The sequence below is a fragment of the Meles meles genome, chromosome 2 (assembly GCF_922984935.1).
Source record: "Meles meles chromosome 2, mMelMel3.1 paternal haplotype, whole genome shotgun sequence".
NCBI classification, from domain to species: domain Eukaryota; kingdom Metazoa; phylum Chordata; class Mammalia; order Carnivora; family Mustelidae; genus Meles; species Meles meles.
Genome location: NC_060067.1, coordinates 5,801,592 through 5,820,433, shown reverse-complemented (window position 1 = coordinate 5,820,433; position 18,842 = coordinate 5,801,592). Strand labels below are relative to the sequence as shown.

At 41.6% G+C, this 18,842-nt stretch overlaps 1 protein-coding gene across 3 annotated transcripts in view; it reads right to left on the bottom strand.

Annotated features, from left to right (window-relative positions):
- Window positions 1–2,192: 2,192 nt before the first annotated feature.
- The window catches only part of CCNI (cyclin I), a 31,207-nt gene continuing 14,557 nt past the window's right edge, over window positions 2,193–18,842 (bottom strand). For 2 of the 3 annotated variants that reach the window (XM_045997523.1, XM_045997525.1), the window contains 5 exons: window positions 13,276–13,404; window positions 10,412–10,486; window positions 10,117–10,257; window positions 9,622–9,852; window positions 2,193–3,757 (listed from right to left, as the gene is read on the bottom strand). In XM_045997523.1, coding sequence (XP_045853479.1) covers window positions 3,308–3,757; window positions 9,622–9,852; window positions 10,117–10,257; window positions 10,412–10,486; window positions 13,276–13,404 — 1,026 coding nt within the window. In that variant the 3' untranslated portion in view covers window positions 2,193–3,307. The remainder of the gene's footprint in view (window positions 3,758–9,621; window positions 9,853–10,116; window positions 10,258–10,411; window positions 10,487–13,275; window positions 13,405–18,842) is intronic. The other variant, XM_045997524.1, reaches the window with a different exon arrangement.

Sequence of the window (18,842 nt, the reverse complement as noted above, 5' to 3'; positions counted from 1 at the left end):
GAACACAGCAGATTTTGGGAGCGAAAGAAAAGGTAAGCCCTTTCTATGCTAAGTTGCTCAAGACACCGTATTCTGAAAAGCAGAAGCCCTCCCCCACCTTGCCCCAATTCCTTGTCAGGGGTTGCTTCCGGTTGCCCTTCATTCCCGTGTCCTCTCGCCTAACAAAAGCAGCAGCTGTTTCTAGGAAACGAGAAACCAGTTCCCTGGGCCTCTACTTGTCTATCTACGGTTGTGTAACACATCAGTTCTGCCATTTGACATGCTATAGGAAGATGGTATCATATAGTCAAGAGAAAGGGGGAGGTCTTTACCATTTTATCGTAACTCAGAAGCTCCTGGGAACTAAAAAACGAGTTGTGAGGCTTCTCCAAATTTCTCGGTAAGACATTCTTGCTTACCTCTTACTCTGCCCTTTCAACGATCCAGAGATGGCAAGAGGGAGGTCTCTGACCTACCCACAGGTCTTTGGCCTAAGAGTACATCGTAAAAATCACGAAACTCATTATGGTGAGTGAAAGCTTTTAGTTCCTTGAGAAAACCTATGCTGTCTAAGCCTGTACTTTATCTTTTATGCGTTAATGACTTTGGTCAAACTCAAACTGAAAGCAGCAAGGTTTGAGAACTTGGGGACAAAATCTTCTCAGTTGCATTTCTAGGTTATTACGCAGGGCTAGACGACTCAGAAGAATTCGTTTTGCAAAACTGGTTGTTTTTGTTCTTCATAAGAGAGCTGTCTGGACACAATCTGCCCCAGAACACCGCCAAGTCTTGCTCATGTTCCCAGAGTTGCAGATACAGTCCCCCGTGCCTTAAATGACGTGAATCTTAACTGCAAATGATGTTAATGTTTGGCAAAAAGAGACAAGTGTTCAACTGCTTGTTCTCACACAGTAAGCCTAAGGAACTCAGTTTTCCCCAGAAACTTAACAAAAGATGCTTTATTTTCCGAGAAGCACCATCTAGTGGCCAAAGCTCAGAGCATTAATACTGGGCACAGATGGGAGTCCTCCTCCTATTAACAGTTTAAAGGCTAAGTTCTAGAATTCTGCAGGCTTCAGAAGTGACAATTTAGAAAACTTCATGTTAGCAAATATAAAGGGTAAATTGGAGTTAAAAACGAAGCCTTGTTAACAATTGGCTGTGTGGCATCGGACAGTTCTCTAACCCTCTAACCTTGCTAATGCGGACCAGGGATACAATCTTTCAGGATGGTTGTGAGAACGGGACACAGGATCTTCCCTTTCCAGCTGAAAAATGTACGAACTACTCTACAGAGGAAGATGAGCTCGTCACCATGTTCCCCAGAGTCAGCAGCTTATGCACACGCCCAAGTGAAAGGCCACTGGGCTGCCCTGGGCAGCTTTGCTCAAACATGACTGACTCCCGAACGAGTAAATTAAGCTTGAAAATCCAGGTCTGTAGAGTACGAAGGACACACACCCGTTGTTTCTAACACAGGAGAGAAGAAACGCTGCTACGTAGGGTGTAGACGCCCGTGTCTTCGTTCCCTCCACGGTGAAGGTTACTAGGTTGAGTCTCAGCTGGGCAGAGTGGAGAGCGAAGCTCTAGCTAACTCCAGGCTCCAGGCAGTGTCGGGAACGTTTCCAAAACATCGTTTTACTGCTCACTGAGATGTGGGAGCACCCTCCCTTCTCGGTCCTGCCCCAACCCTCCCACCAACGAATCACCTTAGCAAAGACCCCGTTCTCCACCGGTAACTTGACTCCAGTCTTGCACACTGAATGAGGAAGACTCCCTGCTTCGCCACAGTCTGACCTTCGAGAGTCAGTGGAAGAGGAGAGAATAATTTATGCCTGATCGTCAAGTTCATTCCTTTGCCTTTGTGGAGGCTTCATGGAATGCGGGCCTTCGGAGCGTCAGGAGCCACCAGACAATGGCCCGTAAAGCTCAAGTTTCCGAATCTGGGAGCAGTCTGCGAGGTGACGCCCAGACTGGCCTGCTCTCACCAACTGCTCCATCAGATGAACACTGACTGTGTCCAAGGTGAGGAAAGGACACGAAAGAAAAACTCTTAGGTCAAAACCTACATCCCTCAGTCACACTTAACTCCCCTTTTCATGCTTGATTTTCTGTGAGCATATATCCGGGATTGTTATCATTTCTGTAGTAGAAATAGCAGCGTCTATCAGGAACTTGTACCACTTTGCAAGCAGAAAAAAGTTAAAAATACAGAGGTTTCAGGACAACTTTTATTGCTACCAGAGGCTTTTATCATCAGTACACGGCTCTGACTGCAATGCCTTCCTCAGCCTGCACAGGGAGCTCAGGGTCCAGAAGTCACTGAGAGAAAGACAGGTAGGGCGAAAACTCTGATCAGGAAAATACGAATAGCTTAACAGAAATCTAGGGCATTGAATTCAGTCATTACATGTTACAGACCCCCACCCCGGAGCTGCTCCGGTATCCAGACAGTCTCTCCTACTGATTACAAATGAGTGAAAACAGATCAGTTACCAAAACCAAAAAAACCCAAAACCTTCGTTGTTACATGTTTCTTTGGTGAGCACCTGGATATATTCACTTTATCACAAATTCTTTTATACAAATGTCAAAAATGCTGTCAACAAGAGTGTCCTAATTACATGCCACTTTTAAGCTCCAATTTGAGATAAACAAAAATGAAAACAATGATTTTTTTTTTTTTTTCCAAACTCCAGGAACTGAAATGAGACAAACAAAATCAACGTGGTAATACCAGTCCTTTTTCTTTACCACCTCTCATTCATATGGGGCAATTCTGTACTACCCTTTCTGGATGAATCTGAATCATGGATTAAACATGGCTGTCACAATGAAATAATTTATTCACTAAATTGCTAAAAAATGATTTTGAGGGTTTCCTAATCAGTGGAAGTCAGGCTATAGATCAACATGCATAAAGTTCATTAAGTATTCAGTAAAGAAGCAAGCAAAAATGAGAAAAATTAAATCAGGATGCTGGAGACAGGGTGTGCCAGCTGTGAGTTTTAGAACTTTAAAGAAAACACTGAATAGCATTTTTGAGATGGGTGAATCGCCATTACTTTTAGCAGAGCAAAGGATGGGACTGATCAAACACTCCAAAATTTTTTTTTACTTTAAAAAAAAAAATTGGATCTTTTGAATTTCACACTTTTTTTAGGTCTTTAAATGCTTAAATGATGTTGATTCTAATTTGCCACACAAGTAAACGGGGTTTTTCCCTGGCTCACTTTGACTGGCCTGCTAAGGTACACACCTTCATGTAGCCTTTCCTGGTTTCCCACGTTCCTGTTCCCAGGGCAGTCTACCTTGTTTGCACTCAAGGTTACATGACAGAAACGGGCTGCAAAGGTGGACACGGGGAAGCGTGTCCCTCCTGCCTCGATAAATCAGTGCCACAGACAGAACCCACGTTCTCCGGCGCACTGTCTTCATTGTAGAGCCGCTTGATGCCATCGTAGAAGTCATCCACTTCCATTTCCTCCACCTTGCGCTTGGCAGACGTCTGCTTGCACCCCCCGGCCGCTGAGAGATGATGGTAGAAGGCCGCTGCGCCTCTGCCCGGCACTTCCGGTTTGCTGTTGTCCTTGGAGAAACCTAAATCTGGGCCTGGGACAGAGGAGGGCTGTAATCTGAACACTCCTTTGTCACAGGTCACCAGCGTGTGCTTGAGGGGACGGTAGACATACACGGAATTGAGAGGCAGGGGAGACGGCAGAGGAGAGAGGTGGTGTGCCACGAGCTCCCGACAGTGGATCAGCTGGGCGCTGTCCATCTGCCAGGAGGAAAAGAGACCACAAAGCCCATCACTGACTGAATACAGACGACTCTGTCATTTCACTGGTACTTCCCCCATGCCCTCTGTGCTCCCCGGCTTTCTCTCCTCTCCCCACACCTGCGTGAAACTCCGCTGTCCCTCCAGCCCACCCCCGATCTTGGGAAATGTGTCCAAGTCTGCACGTGGACTGTGAGGCCGCAGAACCCGAGTTCTGTACGTGCAATTATATGCTGACCATCGTCATGAAAACAGGAACGTTCTCTTTTGTTCACCGTATACACCCAACATCGACTTCTGTTCAAACTCCCTCTGTCGAGAAGACCCCTCACCTCACCCTCTTTGCCTCTTCTAATCTCTTCATGAAGACAAACAGATAAACACAAAATTCATCAAGAATTTCGGGGAAAAAACCAGAGGCATGAACAAATTTAAAGGGATGGGGAACATCAGCTGGCTAAGAATTTAAAACAATTTAAGTGTTTTGTTTTTAAAATAGCAAATGAGAACTTTTAAGAAGTTCTTTTTAACTTTTTAAACAATTACATTCTTGTAGAAATTAGCAGGCTTGACAACATTAACAAGAAATGTTTTTGTTTCATTTGGAGGTTTCACTAATTCCTTCTTATCCTTCAGGATAGTTCAGGTATCCTGTCTGAAGCCATCCTTGACTCCTCCTGGCCCCCACACTCAAACTCTTTTTCAACCTGTCATCATATACCACCACATCGTATTAAAATAATCTACTTAACCATTTAGCTTTTCCCTTATAGACGATAAGCCACCAAAAGACAAGTACTGTGTTGTATTCATCTTTATTTCCTAAGTTTCTTTCCTAACACAATAACTACACATGGAAAGCCTTAAAATCTTACCTGTGGTAAAGAGCACAGATAGTCTCTGTTCTACTTTGCCTATAATTACAGCTCCAGTTGAAATCATCTTCCTCTAGCAACATACATTTCTCCCCATCCAAATATTTTAGCAGCACCCCAATGCCTACCAGAAATAAGCTAACTTCTTTAGCTTGGTCTAAGTCTCTCCACAGTCTGACCCCAACCTTTTTCAACCTTATTTCCGGACATATCCCGAATTGTGCTCTCTTTCTGCCAAACGGGCCTATGTCTACCTGCTGAAACTGTATTACCTAGTCCCTTCCAGGTCTGGCTAAATGCCTCCATCTCCAGAAAGCCTACGTAGACATCACTTTCCGGTCTTGTGTATTTAATAAGTGTTTTTGGACATTTCTTTCTTATTCATACGTATAAAACCTACAGCACACAGCATTACTATTTGCAATACCATAGAGAAAATAAAGGAAAATATGCATGATTTGCAAAAACAACAAACACACTGGATCATAAGTCTATTTTTATCTCTAAAAATACTCATTACTTGTTACCCAGGAAAGTATCAGTGGAAAGAAGAATGGAAGGCAGGTATTATTGTCACAGTACAAATGTTAAAATGCCTAAAACTGTCAGAAACAAAATATGAAAATGACCCATTTTTAATTACTACCATTTGGTTCACTAGTTTTTTTCCCTTGTTTGAAAGACACTAGGTAACAACACCCAAAAGGTAAAACACTACTAGCTAGTCTTAGAATTTCTTTCCTTCCCTTAAAAGAATTTATAATACTCAAAGATGGTCCCCAACTATTAAGCTTACGACTGTAGGCGAGGGCTTATCGCGTCCCAGGGATGTAGAACAAGCTGAGTCTTGCTAAAAACAGGGGAACAAAGAACACAGAAGAGGGATGGGGTTTTAAAGTTCTTTAAGGATCGAGGTACCCTTGCCAATACTTCAAGAAGCCTACAAAAGGGAGATCAGAGAAATGAAAGAAATTGGGGAGTGAAGAAAAAGCTAGAGTATAAAAATTACTTCTGCAAAGTACCTACTTTAACACACTATTCCTTACCAAATGACTAATACTAGGGGCCTAGAGTAAAAGGATCACGAGTATTCTAATGCCTTGGTTGCTGGGCATAATACCACAGTGGAATCCCACAAGAAGAGTTCACACAGAGGGTACTGGTTTGAAAAAAGACGCGCATTTCAAGGAAAGGGAAGACGACGCCCCCTGCACCTCTCTCTGTGCGAACAGTCCAAGGTGACTTACCCAGCTGCCCCCCGCAGCAGGGGGGTTGGGGGCGCCGACTCCCACAGTCGGAAATCTGAATCTCATTTTCAACTCCCCGAAACTCTACTAACAACCACTAACGTAAACATTTCACACGTCGCGTGTATTACGTACTTGGAATCCAGCTAGAGAGAAGAAAATACTAAGGAAACCTAAGGAAGAAAACGCAAGTCCGCAGCCGTGCACGGCGGTGCGGCTCAAACACGCGCTGCTCAGGAGTCAGCTCCGGGGAAGGACGGAGCCGGCCAGACAGACACCATTCCAACCGACACCCTGTCTCTGAACTCCACTTCCATCCGCCTAAACCCTTTGTTCAAAGTAACACACCATGAGAGATTCCTCCTCACCTCCACCTGAGTTCGCTCTAAGCAAACAGGCCGAGCGTGGCCGGTCAGGATCCACCGGAGGAAACACCCCGGAACCGCCACCGCCGCAACCTCAGGCCTGAGACCACCGTCCTCGGCTGAAAGTGTTACCAAAAGATCTAGTCTCCCGGCAGGATGTCCAGAGGACAGTACTGTTATTTTTCATGACGATTTCCCCAATTTCGAGTAACGGTGACCATTTTTAAGTAAGCCAGGCTAGAAAACCCGCCGCCGCGGTCATGTGGCTCAGCAAGCCGGCGGCGTGGACATGCCAACCAGGGACGCACGGGAAGTGGGCGCAGGAGAGCGGGACATGGGCGACAGGTGCCCGTGGCCCCAGGTGAGACAGCACGAAGCACTGAAAACACCGGTGCAGCCGCCTGACCTTCGGCGCCCTCCAGACCCAGGAGCCCTGGCAGGGAAGGCCTGCTGCTCCTCTGAGTCCGCCCTCTGGCTCTGACCCACGCCACCGCCGAGAACAGCCCCTCAGACGGCCAGCGAGGGACTGGGGAAGCAACACAGTCCGCAGAGCCCTGAGGTGGGCCGGTCGGTCGGGAAGAGGAGCGTCAGTACAGCGAGCACAGCTGCGGAGGGCGGGCCAGGGAAGAAGGGGCAAGGAGCAAGGGCGGCCATCCCAGGAGCACACGGGAGCTGAGCGGGGCAGGGCGGCCAGCCGGGAGGGCAGCTTGTCCTTCCAACCACGAACACTCCTGTACTCGGCCCCCTCGCAGCACGGGACGTCGGTCACGGACGCTGGGAAACAGGTCAGAAGTAATTCCGGTATCATCTCACAACACTGCAAAAATTTCCTGTCTAGAACCGAGAATCCAGGGGGAATATTTGATGTTGTACAGCCTCACCACCCTTCTAATGACAAAGATATCAGACCCGGTCCTCCTACCCAAGCGCAGGTGACAGCAAACACAGCCCTGGGCCTTGAAGACTCAGGACCCATCAGGTTTGGGCCACACACGCTGCTACCAGTCCCAGCTGGTTTTAAAGAACTGTTAAGACCAAGTCTCCAAGTTTCCAATCTTGTTTTTAACTATCTTCTCCATTTTAATTTGAATACCACGTGGGCCAGAGATCTTTTTTCATTTTTTACAATCACAGTATCCCCAGGGCCCAGATCATAGATTTTTCAATACATGTTTGTGGACCGTAACTACTCAGAAGAGAACCAAACGCTGGTTTTCACACTATGTCCAAACCGCTTGCAGAAGGGAAGAGGCCATGTGGATTAAGGCGGCGCCCAACAGATCTCTGCCCCAAATACATATCAGAAAGCATTACCTTCCTAACCATATTTTGGGATTCTATGTGTACGAGATTTTGCCGGAGTCAAGCGAAGCTTTCTAGTTCTGAAAGAAACTCTGAAAACCACCAAACTAAATCTTTAAGGTGTGCGTGGGAAAGCTCTGCTTTTCTACTAAGCAGTCCTATGTGTCCCTGAGAAAGCCCCAAGTTCCCTGAACTACAGGTGTAAAATAAAGAGCAGCTGAATGAACTGATTTCTAAGAAGACTTCTTCTAAGTCTGTAATTCCCCCTCAATAGGAAGGGAACAAATTTCCGTGAACATTCTTACAGCACCAAAACACCAAAAGACTTATGAAAGAGAATAAGCATACTCTCCAGTATTTTTTTTTAGTAGAGAACGAACTCTCAAAGCTACAGAATACAAATGCTAGTTACGACAGTCTTATTATTTATGCTTCCAAGTCTGTCCTTTCTTCGTGACAGTAACGCTTCATACGGCACATTTTCTGTGTACTGGCTTTGGGAACAGGCAGAGAGATCAAGTCAAAACATTTAAACATGTCAGTTGTTCCAATAAAAAGATGAAAAATGAAATGGAGAAGATTTCTATGAATACCCCTTCCCCCACTTCCACAGTCTAATGTAAGTTATTAATATTCAGCTTCACGTAACACTGCAGGTAGGAAAGCGGATTTCCTGGGCCACACTGTTGCTGTATTTACACGGTGGCTTACGGTAATTTCTAAAAATTCTCACTAAATATATCTCCTGGAATTTATTTGCACTAATAGCATTTATTTCAGTGGGAATACTTCTCAATTACAACAATCTGAGATATGCTGTTAAAAGAAAATCTCTTGTGTGGGAGAAACGGCCTGTCTTACCACCAACATCCTATGCCTGTCCCAGGGATGCAGAGCAAGCCGAGCCCCACTAAAAACAGTGGAACAAAGCACAGAGAAGAGGAATGGGCTTCTAGCTAATACGTTGCTCTGATCTGTCAACCTTTTCATGAAAAGACCCTCGATCCTTCTCTGCTCACAGACTAGGGTCTGAAATTCTCCGAGCTGAGAGACAGTATGAGGTACTTACATGTCTAACTTTTACAGTTCATATCTATGAGATAGCGTACACCAAATTCAAGTATTATTCTACTTTTCTAGTATTCTAAGTTTTATAAGTTCAATAACTACAGCTCTTTGCTAAAATTAGTTTTTATGATAAAATGTAATTAAGCTCAGAATTTAACAGTCTTTACTCTAAATGAAATCTGATAAAATAAATCAGAAGAACTATCACCAAGTAAGAATAAATAGGGACATACAAAGGCGCAGTAGATTCCTCAGTGTTTTATGGACTCCGGAGGCAGAACAGTGCGGTCCTGCAGCAGACATAAACTTCTCATTTTTATCTGGCGGCACGACTAGAACCAATGAGCTTATCCAAAGTAGATGCTAACATATAGCATCTTTACTAACTTTCCATTTCCATGAGAAGTTTCTCCCTTAAAGTCCTACATTTTATAGGCAGAGCTAATAAAAAATTTAACTGGCCTATTAATGTTTTATGCCAATTTGCAGATAAAAGTGACGGAATAATCGTAGGCGATAATAGGAACTACCAGACAGAAAGGACACCTTCTACTTGCCCAAGTCTAGTCCAAATACTTCACTTTCTAGCCAACAACAAACTACTTGCTTGTCTAAAAAGCAACTTCCTGCCATTTATGTTTTTTAATTTATCTTTTACGAAATAAGTGAAATACAGAAAGAACTATGATGGAATGTACAATTGGTGGAAAGGCTCTTCATACAAAACTAAAGGACAATGTTTATAGAGAATCTTATTAACCTCTCAAGATTCTTACAGAAACTTTATATGTAACCTAGAAGGGCTGAAAAGAAGAAGACAGGCTCTAACCTTTATAAGAGAAAAAGGTTCACCTAGCCCGTAAGTTTCAAGTGTGTATTACTCTACTCCTGTCTCTCTTCAAAGTGGTCTGCCGTTACGGGAGTAGACATGTCTCTTAGCTTTGTAACCATCTAGGAACCGGACACACCCCAGCCAGAGAGGAACACTTACTTTGACTGACACCCACCTGTGCTTTCTGAAGCAGTTCAATTGTAAGAGGAAGCCAATCGGGAATGAGTTTCTCCATTTCCAAACTAACCATGGCCAGCGCAAGCATGGATCCTTTGAACTGCAGAAGTTGGCTGCAGGCCATACAGTGAAGGAGCTGCTTGGTAAGGACGGCCAGATGTTGCGATGGGCTCAGTCTGGGCAAACTGAAAAGTAACTGAGGCCTAGTTGACACTGCAATGGCATGAAACTGGGGGAAAAAATCACAAGAACATCATACTAGTTTTACTTAAAGTTTTCGGTAAATTATGTACAGAAATTGATGTAACCTTAGGCATGACTCAAATTTCTTAAGTTTTTAATTTTAGCTTCAGGAAATTTGACACAGGATAATATCCTAATTTCTAATTTTTCTTTTTCTAACAATCACAACAAATGAGTGGGCGATCTACTTTTCTATGTCACTAAGACGACATATTCACACAGGAAACTAAGAGACATTAGGTATATTTACAATGTGAAGAAAATCCAATGGTGTAGCTGTGTGAAGATCCCAGTTCAACTTATCCAGAATAATTCTCTCCATCCTCAGAATTTCAGATGAAGAACATCCACAGAAACTGTCTCTTGCCAACACCTTCAGTACTGGAATTCTCTGTCCCAAGCAAAGTGGAATGGGGCAGAGTGAAGAGGAGGAAAAAAAATAAACTAATTTTCAATTTGTGTTCTGGTAAACAGAAAGCAAGTTAAAAAATGGAGAGAAATTTTCAAGAAGGAGACAAAACTAAATTTTAAAGGAAAATATTTACCTCATCCTCCTCCACAGTCTTGGCGGCTAGAAAAAAACAGCTGATTGCAATACAACTCAAGTATTTTGGATGGGCCTAAAATTTCGAAGGAAAAAAACAACTTCAGTGATTTTCAAAAAGTCAGAGGGTTTATTTTTTAAAACTAGCAATGCATGTGAGACAAATATGGATAAAATTCCAAGGAATAATTAATCTGATTCCCACCTATTGCTTTCTAAGACCAGGGCTAACTTTTAACTTCACAACCCTAGCCATAATCATATTCTATGAAAATACTAAGATGCTACATTGTTGAAAGTTCAACCATGCTAGTTAGCCAAAGTTAAATTTCTGTCTAGCAGAGAAGAGCTTAATTTTAGAAGACAACTTACTTAATAAATAAAATTCCAAAAATTAAAGATTTGTACATGTGTGTGTTCTGTAAGCTAGTTTTACTGTCTTTAACTGTCACACCAGTAACATTAACATACTAGATGTTAGGGGAATTAAAGAGAAAGAATATTAAAAAAAAACACTGTAAATCTATTCCAGATGCTTTAAAAAAAACTATAGGGTGATAGCGGGGCAGCAGAAATTATCTAATTAAGTGTCCACAAAACAAGTATATATTCAAGTTCTATGGTGAGAACGAAAGGCTCCTACGTTCCTACAGAATCAATCAGCAGGAGGAAGTAACTTTTGGAGTTTGACATGCACAGGAGGGCTTGAATTTGCCTGTTTTCCTTATCTAAGATAAGGCAGGAATACTTTCTACCTTATTGATAGAATAAGGGCTTGCCAAACCCAGCATCAGAATCCGGTTTAAGTAAACAGATCAATTAACTCCAATTACATTGACTGATCCAGAGGTAAGGTACATAACACAAAGAAAACCTGTTTCGATATTTACTTTATTCTTAAATATTACATTCCTGTGAAATCAGGGAACCCTTCTGATGACCTGATGCGGCCTTGATTAATTAACTTATTTAATAAACACACCAGTGACCACTGCGCCTCCGTGTCAGTGGCATACTGTGTAGGAACCTTCTAGTCCTCTGCCTATATGAAAAATAAAAGCCAGTTCAATACTATCAATATTTTTATAATTATTAATAGTAACCAGACATTATGGTTTAGAAAGTACTTCCAAAAATACTGTCATGTCTATTATGTCTCCGAAGTTAAGGGACACCACACGAGTGATATTTGTAGCTAACAGTTCCAGGATCCCTGATTTCCCCAAGTATACAACAGGTCAAATGCCTGAGGTCATCAGAGCTCACAAAGAAGAGCCCAACCGTAAACAACTCACAACTCACTCACGGCAGGTAATGCAATTAAATCAAGGGAACCAGAGTAAGCTTCGAAGTAAAAAGAATCCCAATTAGCAAGTGCGATTTTTTTTTTTTAAACAAAGAAGAGTTCTAATTCCTGGATATGCATCAGAGTCCTTTGTGCAGTTTGTTTTTCTTCTTTAAATACAGACATTCAGATCGTACCAACTAGAGATTCAGCTTCAGTAGCTCTGGGGCCGGGCTCAGGGTGCAGAACTTTTATTGAAGAGCTACATAGCACTTCCCTCTGCACAGCTAGGACTGAGGCTCTAGACACTGTTGCAGCCTTGTATGGTCTGCTTGAAGTCCCTTTATTTAAACTATGAATACCCTTTGGGTATTGTTTCAATACCTAAAGTTTAACCATTTAAGTAAGAGAATCTTAGGCTAATAACATGACACGACCCATTAAATAAGAAATACGAAAAAATGAGATACTTGGCAATTTTCTATCTGATCCAGAAACTTCCCCAAATCTGTTTAAACTGTTTAATAAGGTAAGAATCTCTTCTATGACAGCAAATACAAGAAGGTCATTAATAATTTGTGAAGAACATAAAAGCCAAGAAAGGACACTAAGCCTAAACTCATCTTTCTCTGCAAAAGGGAGGTCAGCTATAGTCAGAGGATGGGGGGAGGGGGGACTCGATAGTGAGATAAATTCAGCCATGTCAGAGAACATAAATTCCAGGCAATTAGTATCATTATAATTAGGGTTCTTTAAGTCTCTTAAGAATACAAGTGTGAAACATAAGAGATAACTGAGTGGCCATCCAAATTCTTCCACTCCATAATTTTCTGACATCTGTTTCTCATACCGAATAACGATTAAATTCCCAGTTCTCCAGCACACATATTCTTAGGAATACAAATGACAACAAATAATAAATTGCTTTTCTACTTTTTCATGCCTTGCCATTAAAAAAATGCTAATTTTCTGATTTAAATCCACTGAGAGTCTACTATGACTAATTTCACATAGTATAACCAATGCTATACCAACAAAAACCATATAAAACTTATTCATATTTTTCTGTATGCTGTTATTCAACAAAAATATACCGAACTTATTTTATGCTCAGTTCATTTTATTATACTCCAAATGTATGCCCCTGGAAATTATTTATATATTTTGACAAAACGACAGTATAAATATTTAATAACTAAGTAGTGGCAGGAAAAAAACGTGTAAAAGGCTTATACTTTTCTAGTCTAGCTCACAACTAACATCTAGAGTATACCACGTGTTAAAAGATGACTAAACTGATTTATGGTTTGTATTAAAATTAGGAAATCAAAAACTTTACAGATTAAGTATATGTTATGAATACTGATAGCAAAAAAAAATTACAGAATATGATTCAAAACAAATTCTAAAAATTTTACAGCAATAATAGAAAACATCATGCCTTCTTATAGGCACACAGATCATGTCAAAGGAGGTTTTTCACTCCTTGTCACTTTCTAGAATGTTTACTACTTGCCCCTGGTTTAGTACATAAACCCTCAAACAAGAGGTTGTGTTTAAGTGTATCCTAAAATATTTACCTTTACAGTAGCTAAAAACCTGTCCAAAAGACTGCTAGCCAGAGCAAATGTTTCTGGGTAAAGGTTGAATTGGTACTTGAGTTTGGCCAGCCACTGAATCACTTCATCTCTCTGGGATGGAGAAACATTCTACAAGGGAACAATTAAAAGATAAAATAAAAATAAAAAAGAACAAGTTCCAAGTTATCATCAAGAATGAATTCTCTCTTAAAAGGTTTAGCAAATGCTATGGAATACGTTTATATGTTTTTAAATGTTTTTAAGTTTACTCAAAATCTATCAAACTTAAGATGAACGAAGATAAAACTTCATGTAATGGTCAAAGCAATTTATCAATAGCCAATAACCTCTTATTGTTTATTAAATAAAATCTTCACAATGTCATCTCACCATATACCTATATTTTATTTATTTATTAAGATTTTGTTTATTTACTTGACAGAAAAAGACAGTGAGAGAAGGAACACAATCAGGGGAAGAGGGAGAGGAAGAAGCAGGCCTCCCACTGAGCAGGGAGCCCGATGTGGGCCTCCATCCCAGATCATGACCTGAGCCGAAGGCAGACACCTAACAACCGAGCCACCCAGGCACCCTCAACCTATACCTATACTTTAATTAACTAAGGTGTTCAAGGAATTTAACACTTTAAAGGTTAGGTAACACTATTATTAGCTGATAGTAGTTTTGGAATTACGTTTCCCAATTCTAGAGAAGAGGAAAATATAGTGAATTTCTTTCTAAGGCAGCAAATAGCCATTACACCATCTTGGGAAATGTAAATGGAGCATGGTAGTAGAATGACAGCCCATTAAAAACAAAAGTGAAGTCAATAGGAATAAATTAAAGATACCAGGGACAACAAGTGAATTATATATTTAAAGATCATGGGAGAATGCTGAAGGGGAAATTTACCTGAACTAATTTACCAATGGAGAGATTATTATACAAACATATAACATCATTGCTTCCTACATACTATTTTAAACTGCTGAGTACAGGCTTAATTTTTAGAAGGTACACACTTTAAAGCAATAATGACTTAGCTCTCTTTACTCTTGAGTTTTGCAGGCACTATAAAAACAACAAAATAAAACAAATGTAATAATAATCTACTTATAGTAAACAGAGTACAGAAATGACTGTGATTAGTGGAAAAAAGTATTTTCAATACCTGAGGGTTCTAGACAAGTAAAGGTTTAATTCAAGCATTGTGTCTCTTTAATGACAACCATTTTAGATGGAAAGCCTTCCTTAGAAAGCAGATAAGTCATAGCTTAAACCTCTTTCCTGATCACTCTGGGTCAATTTTACGAAATCATTTCTTGTGTCAGAGAGAGCTGCAACAGGAGCTAGGAAAGCAGGGTGGGCTACATATCTTGTCTATCTCCCCAAACAGGTATTACAGTTGGAATTCCTTCTCCCCTTCCTCTTGGCTTTCTTTACTGTTGTGAGAACCACAAGACTTAATGCTCATTATAATCTCTGCCATTGCACGGGCAAGCTAATTTCTCATTTTTTCCCTACTCTGTCACTTTCCACTTTGGCACGACACAGTGAAGTGTTTCTTAATGTTGGCCAAACCAACTAATCACACATACCATTTTTACATGTAGCTTAACATATAACTCAGTTATAACTGGTATTTCAGGAGGTTAACTGCCACATAACCATGTTCTAGTCAAATCCTTTTGTCAGATAAAGACTGACTCTAGACTACTGCACAAGAAATACTGACAAAAAATTGAGATAAAAAAATGGTTTACAACCTCTCACTATCTCACCACCAAGCTGGCGTTAAAACTGTGAACAATAATCTGAAAACATCTGTCAGTCAACACTTAATTCAGTTCACATTACTATACAGGGCCCATCGTGCAACAGGTCCTGGGAATACAATATGAATAAAAAAACCCCATTTAAACTTCTAAACTTGAAGTCTCACGGTGAGGCAAACAATCAGAAAATGCCAATCATCCATGTTTAGTGTAAGAGAAAGGTATGCACAGGGTGTAAGGCAACCCCCTGGAAGGGCACTCAGTCCCGTGTGGAAGGAGAATGAAAGCTTCTTACAGGAGATGGTGATGAACTTGTATCTTAAAAGTTAAAGTGAGGAGAGGATGTGATCATTTTAAAGACATGGAAAAGACCTATTTTTTTTTAAGCCTGTGAAAAACTTTAAAGCACAGGAATCATGTCAACCTGGAGGAAATAACTTATTGTCAAGCTCTTCCAACTCTCAAGTAAAATCAAGGTGGGTGAGAAAGACGCCAGAAACGGATACTCGGAGAATCAGTGTAGAATCCCACTGATGGAGACGAAAACACAGGCAGTTCACTAAACTGAAGCTGTGGGCTTGACAGGTTCTGGGTGCAGACAGCAGCAGGGGAATTTACGTCCTGCACAGACCACTGTCCAACACAACAGAGGAAACCGGAGTTGGGCTATTACAGCCAGGGGCTAAATTCTCTCTCTCAAAAAAGAGTCTGAAAAAGGTGGCAAAACATTATAGGCTGAAGCTGTGGCTTCTTGAGAAAGGTGAGAGGAAGCAGACACAGACTGACAACTAGGTGCGGAGTCCAAGAGCTGTTACTGGTCCTTGGTTCTGTAATGTATCATTTTCCACAGAGCCCTGAGCTGCTGCCTCCAGACCCAGCTCTGAACGAGGGGCTCCTAAAGGTCCCCGGGAATGACGGGAAGGCAGTCACGGGATTTCCAGACGAGCTCAGCATTCAAGAGACATTAAATTCCTACCGAGAAGAGCTTTTATCTAAAATGCCCAAACAAACAGAAAAGTAATGTTAAGCAAGACACTGAAACAAATCAGTGTAAGGAAATACATTTGCACAGGCAGCAACAGATGGTCACAGAGTCCGATAAACCTGGGGAGGCCGGAGGGAGGTGAAAGAACAATGGGCCAGAGCAGCCGCGAGCAGCCGAACAAAAACGTCATCAATCGCACCTTCAGCTCAGAGATCCATACAATGGGCACAGAGGAGAAAAAGATCCCTGAATGACAAATCATATATAATGTGCCTATCTGGCATCTGACATTAAACAAATAATAAACATATAGTTGTAAGAAGTGCCACAGAAGATGGACGTAATGTGCTTGCTCTAAGAGTACGTAACACAGGGAACACAGTTATACAGAGATTTCCATATCATGGTTATAACTAAATCATCCAACTTAAAGAAAGCACATGGAATGCAAAAGGCACTCAAATACTAGTTTTGTTCTTTCCTACTTCTAAAAATACCCGATGCTCTAATGATGCCAGAAAAAAACAAATTTACAAAATACTACATACAAATAATTATTTTAAACCAATTATAATACAACTAGTTATGAAAGAGATCATGACAAATCTTTGGATTTTATACCTTATATTGAATATGGGAATGGGGCCAAGAAGGCATTCCTGCATGGCTATATAATCATCACTTGTCAAAACTAGCAAGAACAACAACAAAACCCACAAAAGGTTAACAGTTTAAGAGTCACTTTTAGGGAAATCATACTAAGATCACTTTTTCAAATCAATTCAAACATGGACTAAACATTCATATTATCAGGGCAGCTTTACAAAAATGAAGTTCTGTGGCTAAGGGGTCCAGTAAAAAAGGCAGGCCGGGGGAAAGAAAGGAAAGCAGAACTGCCTGCTACCCTAGACAGTATGTCCTGGACAAGGGATCTGTTTTCTTTTACGTGGATTCCTCAAATAGGGTTAAGCCAGTTCAGAAGCTGAACAACTAACTAATCCTCAAGAGAATTTGGAATGGACTGATTCAACCTGGTAAAACACAGGGTTTTATATTTCACAATGATTTATATTTCACAATGATTCTGATCATTTAAAATACAAATACTCTCCAGCTTTAAACTCTTAAAGGCTCACCATTACCTAGAACAAGTACAAGCCCCCAGATGTGGCCTACAAATCCCTCTGACCTACTTCTCCAGCCCCACTCACCTTCCATCACTTTCTACCTTAAAATTCGTACTGTGAGAGTAGCACGTGCACTTATGGTCCTTCCTTGCTCCTCCTGTGCTATTTTATTACGTCACTTCTCTTCTGTTCGTACTGGTCCCTCTGGTTGGTACCCACAGCCCCTCTCTTTTTACCTACCTTATTATTTATCCTTCAAGAGCTATGTCAATGGTCACTCCTCACCACACTTTTCCTAGTAACTCTGGTTGGGCTAAGTACCTACCTGTGCTCCCACAGCCTCTCGTCACACCTGTCAAGTTCAGCATTTTTAAAAAATTACATTTCTGCTTTGGCTGTGACAGAGCAGGCAGCCACCCACACACCAGCTGAGAACTGGAAAAACTACGGACCCCCGCCGCCAACACCGCCACCACTTGTTCTGAAGTCCTCAAAACTGCTGGACAACCAGGCTTTGGAGAACCAAGATTCTGGAAAAGAGGTACAACTATCCCCCGATTTCAAAAGTCCAGGTTACGTCACTTAGCTTTAACTAAAAACCTACCTTAGTACCTGAAAAATTCCAAAGATTTTCACTTAGACGAAAAAAGGCAAAAGGTAAAACCAGTGTTCGGCATTCATTTTGCAGCTGTTACACGGACGGGGGCACACCCAGAGCAGCAGATGGTACCGCCCATATCTTCCCCCAAACCCCTCTCAGCACCTCAGCCACCAAACTCTGAACTGTGTCTGTGAGCACCAGGGTTTTATCTTGATTTATTGTGCCCATCTGTTAGCAAGATGTGTCCTAAGATATCAGAAAAGCCAAACAGGGAACACTCAAAAAATTTCCCTTATAAATCAATGGTAACTGCTTCTTTGCATTACAGCATCGCAGCTTCGAAAAGTTTCCACAGGAATGCTCTACTTTCATATACTGGGGGAAACCTGGAACTGGAGTGGTCAACTAGAGGAAATAGTAGCTTTTCCTTCAGGGCATTTGCCCATCCTCTTGAGTCCGGCCAGAGGCTCAAGAGGCTGAGAGTACCGGCAAAGAAACCTACAGAGCCTCTGAGACTTTTACGGTGGAGCCTTAAGAGCCAAGTGGCGAGAGTAAGGGTCAGAAAACTGAATGTGACACTCAGCTGATTTCCCCCTTAATTCTGGAATGAAATTTTCTTAATGAAATTCTGAAGTTGGGAAGGACAGGGATTTAAGAAGCTAAACCAAAGCCTCTGAAAAGCAAGAGTGAGCTCGGCACCCTTTAGCACCCTCCCAAGTTCTCAGGTGGAACCCCTGACTATACTCTGGGAGTGGGGCTCACCAGAGGCAGAAGAAGCCATACCCAACTGCTGCCACACTCCAAGCAACACCATCCCTCAGTGGGTTACAGAGATTAATCTCCTACTCAGTCACCTACCAAAGGCAAGACTGAACCCTTCCGCAGCAAGATGACATCCAGAACCTTCACAATTTTCATAATGTTCATCATTCAACTGAAAATTACTGGGCATGCTCAATAGTATAATGCTAAGTAAAGTCAGTCAATCAGAGAAAGACAAACACCGTGTGATTTCACTTACACATGGGATTTAAGAATCAAAACAAATGAAAAAGGTGGAAAAATGAGACACAAACCAA